At 44.0% G+C, this 9,078-nt stretch overlaps 1 protein-coding gene across 1 annotated transcript in view; it reads left to right on the top strand.

Moving 5' to 3' along the window:
- gpn1 (GPN-loop GTPase 1) overlaps nt 1-8,438 on the top strand; it is a 9,529-nt gene extending 1,091 nt beyond the window's left edge. Inside the window, exons 4-14 of the mRNA XM_080850710.1 lie at nt 1-46; nt 471-508; nt 671-749; nt 1,064-1,158; nt 1,834-1,879; nt 2,720-2,866; nt 3,947-4,029; nt 4,507-4,546; nt 5,739-5,835; nt 7,226-7,330; nt 7,540-8,438. The exon at nt 1-46 is cut by the window's left edge and continues 21 nt beyond it. Of these exons, the coding sequence (XP_080706836.1) occupies nt 1-46; nt 471-508; nt 671-749; nt 1,064-1,158; nt 1,834-1,879; nt 2,720-2,866; nt 3,947-4,029; nt 4,507-4,546; nt 5,739-5,835; nt 7,226-7,330; nt 7,540-7,631 (868 nt within the window). The 3' untranslated portion in view covers nt 7,632-8,438. The remainder of the gene's footprint in view (nt 47-470; nt 509-670; nt 750-1,063; nt 1,159-1,833; nt 1,880-2,719; nt 2,867-3,946; nt 4,030-4,506; nt 4,547-5,738; nt 5,836-7,225; nt 7,331-7,539) is intronic.
- Nucleotides 8,439-9,078: the final 640 nt, after the last annotated feature.

Genomic DNA, 9,078 nt, shown 5'->3' with positions numbered 1-9,078 from the left:
AGGAATTGTCACATCTTTGAATCTATTTGCCACCAGATTTGACCAGGTAAACAACATGATTGTCAAATAAGAAGACACGCTAAAAATAATAACAAGCATCTCTACCTGTGACCATTATTCTCTAGGCAAGGTTATTAAACAGAGTTAGAGTCTCTTCTCTTTTTTGTATTATTATTTTTATGTATGATATTTATGAATATATTTATTAATTGTTATTTATTATAATTTAGCTGTGCAAGAAGTCTGTTGCTGCCTCAACTATCTCGTTGTCTTTGTGGCAATGACAAATAAAGTACTTTGAACTTTTCTGTTCTCTGTTTGTGTGCATCTCCTCCTTTCTTCTTCACTCTTGGTCAAATCAAGATATTGTAAAAGTAGTAATGTGTGATGTTTTGTGTGTGAATGCATGTGACCAATAGATGTCAGCATTGCTGTCGTTAAACATAATTCTTCTCTCTTCTTTCAAACAGGTTATGAAATTCATTGAGGCAAAACAGAGCAATCACCAGTAAGCTTTCAACAGGCCTTTCCTCTACATAGACATCCTTTCACATCTACTATCCACCCACTTCACTTTTCACTTTCACTCTCTTTGTGTCCACTGTGTACCAGGATCATAACTTTTCAACTTTTTAACATAACTTTTTTTAACTGTTTTTATTTATTTCAGGTATGTTTTGATTGACACCCCTGGACAAATAGAGGTGTTTACATGGTCAGCTTCTGGCACCATCATCACTGAATCACTGGTATGGAAATATTCATGTGATGTAACATATTCACAAATAAAAATGTAGCTGCCAACTGTTTGAGCAGTTTGTGGTGTAAACTGCTATTAAATTAGGAATGGGATTGTTATCGTCAGCTGATGGGCTAGCAATGTTTAGTTGCTAATTTGATTTAAACTTCATTCTGACCCACAGTATGCTGTAGCACTTTGATTAAGACTAATTGCTGTCTGTTAGTTATTTTAAGTTACTGTTGGCTACATCTCTTTTTGTGGTGTTTAATGTAAGACTTCACTGAGAGAAATGATAAAAGATCTCTGTTCTTCCGTTGGTAGGCATCAAGCTTCCCCTGTGTGGTGGTATATGTGATGGACACGTCACGGAGTGTGAATCCAGTCACCTTCATGTCCAACATGCTCTACGCCTGCAGGTGAGTCTCCCAGCCTGGGAACCTTCAGACAAGAGTCCCTGTGCATCCATAGGGGTCTCCCTTTAGTCTAGAGTTCATCCACAGGGGTCTCCCTTTAGTCTAGAGTTCATCCACAGGGGTCTCTCTTTAGTCTAGAGTTCATCCACAGGGGTCTCCCTTTAGTCTAGAGTTCATCCACAGGGGTCTCCCTTTAGTCTAGAGTTCATCCACAGGGGTCTCCCTTTAGTCTAGAGTTCATCCACAGGGGTCTCCCTTTAACCTAGAGTTCATCCACAGGGGTCTTCCATGCCATATCAAACTTCCTACTGTCTCTGTGCCTTTAAGTATTAGCTACTCATGCATTTACCCTTTTGTAAACTACCAGAGCAGGGGCGTCCCTCTCTACCTTTACGAAGCTCTTGAAGACCTACCTCCATAGAGAGCACCTCCGTTTCTAACTTGAACTTCCTCTCCTTTGCTCTACCTTTCCTTATCTTTCCTCTAATGCAATCTCCTCTAACTAGTACTTAATTCGCACTTACAGTTCTTACATTACTGCACTTTTTAATTCCTTTAAGTATTTATTGTTACACTTGGTCTCTATTGCTTATAGATTGATTGTTTGGATAAAAGTGTCTTTAAATGACTACATTTAATTTTCCATTGTTTTCTCCTCCTCTCTGTTCACCTTCACAGCATTATGTATAAGACCAAGCTGCCATTCATCGTGGTGATGAACAAGGTAACATTACACCACTCGCTCTGCTCTGCTTCCATGGCAACAGTGGTTGTCAAGGAAACAGGCAGCATCTTAGTACCATGCTATGTAACTTACTTACCATAGCTGTGGGACTCCAGTTACATACACACATATACACACAGACACTCACGCACGCACGCTTAAGTTACGTAGATATCCAGTGAATCCAGTACCTTTATGTGAGGAAGATGCAGCATCTAAACAGGCTCCTATGTTGTCTGAGCCCTTGCCCATAGCTGAGCCCTTGCTAGTGGCCCATAGCTGAGCCCTTGCCCATAGCTGTGGCCCATAGCTGAGCCCTTGCTAGTGGCCCATAGCTGAGCCCTTGCCCATAGCTGTGGCCCATAGCTGAACCCTTGCCCATAGCTGAACCCTTGCCCATAGCTGTGGCCCATAGCTGAGCCCTTGCCCATAGCTGTGGCCCGTAGCTGAGCCCTTGCCCATAGCTGAGCCCTTGCCCATAGCTGTGGCCCATAGCTGAGCCCTTGCTAGTGGCCCATAGCTGAGCCCTTGCCCATAGCTGTGGCCCATAGCTGAACCCTTGCCCATAGCTGAACCCTTGCCCATAGCTGTGGCCCATAGCTGAGCCCTTGCCCATAGCTGTGGCCCGTAGCTGAGCCCTTGCCCATAGCTGAGCCCTTGCCCATAGCTGTGGCCCATAGCTGAGCCCTTGCCCATAGCTGTGGCCCATAGCTGAGCCCTTGCCCATAGCTGTGGCCCATAGCTGAGCCCTTGCCCATAGCTGTGGCCCGTAGCTGAGAGAGTAATTGAGTGAGACACACTTGTGGTTGACGCTGCTGTCTGTGTCTGCTCTTGGTCCAGACGGACATCATCGATCACAGCTTTGCGGTGGAATGGATGCAGGACTTTGAGACGTTCCAGGAGGCACTGAACCAGGAGACGTCGTACATGAGCAACCTGACCCGATCCATGAGCCTGGTTCTGGACGAGTTCTACACAAACCTGCGGGTGCGTCCACCTGCCAGCCGGTGTCATGGCAACAAGATTTTCTTGTTAGAATCATAAAGAAATTATTTTACCAAACCTGTAGCATGAATTCTCCAAACCACAATCTGTGTATGTTTGTGATGAGGTTTCAAACACTGTCGCTCCCTTAGATTAGGTTATTGTTTGACATTATGGTTATTCTGTCTATACCATAGTTATTCTGTCTATACCATAGTTATTCTGTCTATCCCATAGTTATTCTGTCTCCCATAGTTATTCTGTCTATACCATAGTTATTCTGTCTATTCCATAGTTATTCTGTCTATCCCATAGTTATTCTGTCTATCCCATATCTATCCCATAGTACTTCTGTCTATACCATATCTATCCCATAGTTATTCTGTCTATCCCATAGTTATTCTGTCTATCCCATATGTATCCCATAGTTATTCTGTCTATCCCATAGTTATTCTGTCTATCCCATATCTATCCCATAGTTATTCTGTCTATCCCATAGTTATTCTGTCTATCCCATATCTATCCCATAGTTATTCTGTCTATCCCATATGTATCCCATAGTTATTCTGTCTATCCCATAGTTATTCTGTCTATCCCATATGTATCCCATAGTTATTCTGTCTATCCCATAGTTATTCTGTCTATCCTATAGTTATTCTGTCTATCCCATATGTATCCCATAGTTATTCTGTCTATCCCATAGTTATTCTGTCTATCCTATAGTTATTCTGTCTATCCCATAGTTATTCTGTCTATCCCATATGTATCCCATAGTTATTCTGTCTATCCCATAGTTATTCTGTCTATCCTATAGTTATTCTGTCTATCCCATAGTTATTCTGTCTATCCTATAGTTATTCTGTCTATCCCATAGTTATTCTGTCTATCCCATATGTATCCCATAGTTATTCTGTCTATCCCATAGTTATTCTGTCTATCCTATAGTTATTCTGTCTATCCCATAGTTATTCTGTCTATCCTATAGTTATTCTGTCTATCCTATAGTTATTCTGTCTATCCCATATGTATCCCATACCTCAGCCTTAAGTGTATAGCTGTGTTTGCCATCCTGGCCTCCTGCAGGTCGTAGGGGTATCATCAGTCATGGGCACGGGCCTGGAGGAGCTCTTTGTGCAGGTAGCTGAGGCAGCCAAGGAGTACGAGACGTAAGTACACACACACAGAACACACACAGAACACACACACACACACACACACACACACACACACACACACACAGCCACGGGCCTCGAGGAGCTCTTTGTGCAGGTAGCTGAGGCAGCCAAAGAGTACGAGATGTACACTCAAGCCCCAGTCAGTTTGTTTAACCTTAGACTTCAAGAATTGGTAAAAGTTGAAAGAATTTGATTTCATAATGATTGACACAAAACACACAAATTGAACGAGGCGGATGTAAACTGTTATTTGTGCGGTTCTTACTGGCGACCGTGATTATCAATCAGCTGCATTGTGTTGGCTGAAAGCAGTCATTAAGTTTTGACTCCTGAGTGGGAAGGATAAATGAAGACTGTGTGTGTGTGTGTGTGTGTGTGTGTGTGTGTGTGTGTGTGTGTGTGTGTGTGTGTGTGTGTGTGTTTGTGTGTGTGTGTGTGTGTGTGTGTGTTTGTGTGTGTGTTTTTCAGCGACTACCGCCCGGAGTATGAAAGGCTTCACAAAGAACTGGTGAGTAAGAGTGGCAGCTCTGATTCTGCATTAACACAGAACAGCCGGGCTTTGAAAGCTGTGCTGCAAGATCCTCTGTGAATGAGACCTGGCTGGGAGAACTCAATGAGAGGATACAGCGTGCGTGTGTGCGTGCGTGCGTGTGTGTGTGCGTGCGTGCGTGCGTGCGTGCGTGCGTGCGTGCGTGCGTGCGTGCGTGCGTGCGTGCGTGCGTGCGCGCGTGTGCGCAAGACAATCCTCTGTGAATGAGACAAGGCTGGGAGAACTCAATGATTCTCTGCTCATTTCACTCAAACTATATAGAATCCATAACACAGCCTCCTTTTTAGAATAAGAAGGGTGTTACTGCCAAAAGCATATCATTTGTCACTGAAATAAAAATGATCAAATAATTACAAATAAATGTATTCTTAGCATTATATACTAAAGAATAATTTTAGAATAAGAGTGGCATTACTGCTTAGTTTTATATTCATAGGTAAAGACATTTTATTAATTTTGGACATTCAACATCATTGCTGTCATGCAGTCCAACAGTAGTCATAACGACAGTATGCAGTCCAACAGTAGTCATAACGACAGTATGCAGTACAACATGTCTACCAAGTGCAGTATATAAGTCTTCAGGGTATAAACTAAAAAGGATATTTAGATCTAGTTAAGCAAACTATTAACCTTGAAGATTTAGATCTAGTGTAGCATACTATTAATGTTTGCATGCACCGTGTTAAGAAGCACCAAGCTATTTCTTATTCTGTTTATGCTGAAGCTCAGTGAAGAAGATTGACGTGTGCCCTTTGGTCACCTGAAATAAGCACAAACACAAACACAAGCACAAACTCCAGGGAGTTGAGATCAATATCTGGAATGGGTTGGCGATACCTAATTTGTGTTTTTTAATTAAATGTTTTTATTTTAATTTCAAGCTATGTTGTGGCCTCTACAAAACAAACAAAATGCAACTCATACCTAGTATATACCTGTTAACTTTGATTACATGAACTGTGTAGAAGGTATGTCTCACACTTGATGTCACCTGGTCTGGTGCTCATGTCTCATCATGTTCCTCTGGTGTCTCTCTGTGTCTCTCTTGTGTCCCCTGGTGTCTCTCTGTGGCCCCTGGTGTGGTGCTCATGTCCTATCATGCCCTCCTGATGTCTCATAATGCCCTCCTGGTGTCTGTCCCCCTCAGGCTGCGGCTCAGACTAAGAAGCAGCAGGATCAGATGGATCGACTGAATAAGGACATGGGGAACGTTCCCCTGGACAACCCTAATGCTGCAGCCACAGGTACGAACAGTCATCCAGTACCACTGATCGACTGGATCTGATGTTTTTAATCAGTGATCGACTGGATCTAATGTTTTTAACCAGTAGCACTGATCGACTGGATCTAATGTGTTTAACCAGTAGCACTGATCGACTGGATCTAATGTTTTTAAGGAAACGTGAGTGGGGAAACTAGCCTCATAAGAGTACACTCAAAGCAAGGGTGTAGTCAGGTGGATCCTTAGATTAGATTGTTCACAGCTCCTAGAAAGCTCGGCAATCATTTATTATACATATGGGACCCACTTCTAAGACAAGGTGTCTTTAAGGTCCACTTCTAGGGACAGTAGCGTAGGAGTCGTTTAGCAATCGGAAGGTTGCTAGATCGATCCTGACACCTCCTCACCAAGTGCCGAAGTGTCCTTGAGCAAGACACTGAACCCCCAACCGCTCCCGATGCACAGGTTGGCGCCTGGCATAGTAACCTCTGCCATCTGTGTGTGTGGGTAGATGTCTGAAGCATTTACGTATAAAGTGCTTTGAGCAGACAGCCTGGCATGAAGAATGGAGCAGTTATGCCTCACCCATACTGTTATTACACGTGCTGTATACCCATACTGTTATTACACGTGATGTATACCCATACTGTTATTACACGTGCGGTATACCCATACTGTTATCACACGTGCAGTATACCCATACTGTTATTACCCGTGCGGTATACCCATACTGTTATCACACGTGCGGTATACCCATACTGTTATCACGCGTGCGGTATACCCATACTGTTATCACACGTGTGGTATACCCATACTGTTATTACGCGTGCGGTATACCCATACTGTTATTACCCGTGCTGTATACCCATACTGTTATTACGCGTACGGTATACCCATACTGTTTTTACGCGTGCGGTATACCCATACTGTTATTACGCGTACGGTATACCCATACTGTTATTACGCGTGCGGTATACCCATACTGTTATTACCCGTGCTGTATACCCATACTGTTATTACGCGTACGGTATACCCATACTGTTTTTACGCGTGCGGTATACCCATACTGTTATTACGCGTACGGTATACCCATACTGTTATTACGCGTGCGGTATACCCATACTGTTATTACACGTGCAGTATACTCATACTGTTATTACGCGTGCGGTATACCCATACTGTTATTACGCGTACGGTATACCCATACTGTTATTACGCGTGCGGTATACCCATACTGTTATTACACGTGCGCTGTTATTTAGTCAATTCAAAGTATTCGCACAATTAAATGTGAAGTATTTATTCAGAGATACATTCTAATATCAGTTGGAGCTTGCCTTGATGTATATAGATTATAAACAGATATGTTATTAACACGATGAAGTTGTGCTTGGTGCTGATTGATGATTTAGGGGACACAGAGGTCAATGGTCCCTGTGACCTCATCTTCACACGAGGGAACCCCGACACGGACGAGGAGGACGAGGACAGCGACACTGATGACATCGACCATAAAGGTATGCTACAGCACTGGCTCCCATTCTCTCAACCAGCCCTCACAGTGTGACGAGGGTCTATTTCAGCTAAACTAAATGGGTTGTCTGGACTGATCCCTCCTCTCCTCTATTCTCTTCTCTCCTTTCATTTAATTTCTCCTCTTTTCTCTCCTCTTTTCTCCTCTCCGTCGCAATCTTGCCGTTCCTGTCCGTCCATCTGTCTCCCTCAGCCACGGAGGACAGCAAAGAAACTCCAGCCTTCAAGACTTTCCTGAAGGACAGGAAGCAGGTGATTCAAGCACGGAACAAGAAGATGCAGTGAGTTTGCCGAGACGCACATGGCGGGTCACAAACTTCCTGTGACCCTCAAAGGACGGCGGAACCCCCCCACCCCAACCCCTACCCCCAGACCCCCCCATGTCCTACCTTTTCCCCCTTACAGTGGACTCGGTGCGGGGAGAGGGGCTCCCCAGGAATCAGAGATGACGGCTTAGGGTCAGGACTGCTGCACTGATGGTCATCAGCTGGTGTGGGATAAAGACGAGAGATGTGTCTGGCCCTCGCGGGTGCAACCATGACTGCATAAAAGCCATCTGGGATGTGCATGACTGCAGAGTGCAGTGCAGATGGCTCCTGCCACGGCAGGCTCACACCCCCCCACTCCAAGCCATACACACATCTCACACACAAGCCTCTTTGTCTTGGGTAACTCTCGATCATGACTAAAGTGAAGTGAAAGTGCATATCACCTGAAATAAACTCAAACACACACACACACACACACACACACACACACACACACACACACACACACACACACAAACACAAACTCTCGGGAGTTGAGATCAGAAACCTGGAATGGGTTGGCGAAGCTCATTTTGTCTGTTATTTTTTTACTTTTAAATCTATGTTGTGGTCTTTATAAAGCAAACCATGTGAGATTCCTACCTTGTAGATACCTCTTTGGGCAGTGCAGTGTATGGTATCAAGGATCTAACGCTGTTCTGTGTGAAACATTCATCGTGTATTTTTGTATAGAAGCTTGTTTGCTGAGGAAATGTTTAATTTTATAATTTCAGTTTGTAAAATTTCATCTACTCCTTCTTCCCATTCTCAAAGAAATAAAATGATTATGAATGTCAGCGTGTTCTCCCACACTCATTCTTGCCTCGCATCCTCACCGTGTGTGTGTGTGTGGGCACTAGCTTGGCTCTGGCATACGGGAGAAAAAAATGGAGTGGCATGAACAGTGTGGGCGAGGGAGATTCAGTGCCTCCAGGCCTTCTGTCATCTGAAATGGCATCGCCGTTCTTCACACACACACACACACACACACACACACATCTGAAATGGCATCGCTGTTCTTCACACACACACACACACATCTGAAATGGCATCTCTGTTCTTCACATTCACGAATACCCTGCAGCTTACCGCCATTCACTCGCACTGCAGAAGGCCACGTAGTAAAGACAGGAGGCACTCAAGATCGCCTGACCTTGACACTACATTTTACTGCCATCTTCCCCATCTCTTGCATGTGGATCCATGTGCCTGTCCAGGTGCAGTCACAGCAGAATGGCCTCCCATTAAGTTTGAAACGACAGACTTCTGAATAAAACTAATAAAAATAATGTATCTAATCTCAGATCTCTACCTGGTCCAGCAAGAATGTTCCTCTCAGCATGGACAGGACATGATGGTAGAACAAATGCAATCTAAGTGTATAGCACACATAGGGAGAACAGTTAAGGCTTTATAGTAGATCT

This window comes from Sprattus sprattus, assembly GCF_963457725.1.
Source record: "Sprattus sprattus genome assembly, chromosome: 13".
Classification (NCBI taxonomy): domain Eukaryota; kingdom Metazoa; phylum Chordata; class Actinopteri; order Clupeiformes; family Clupeidae; genus Sprattus; species Sprattus sprattus.
The sequence above is the reverse complement of the archived record's forward strand: the minus strand, read 5'-3'. Positions and strand labels throughout refer to the sequence as shown.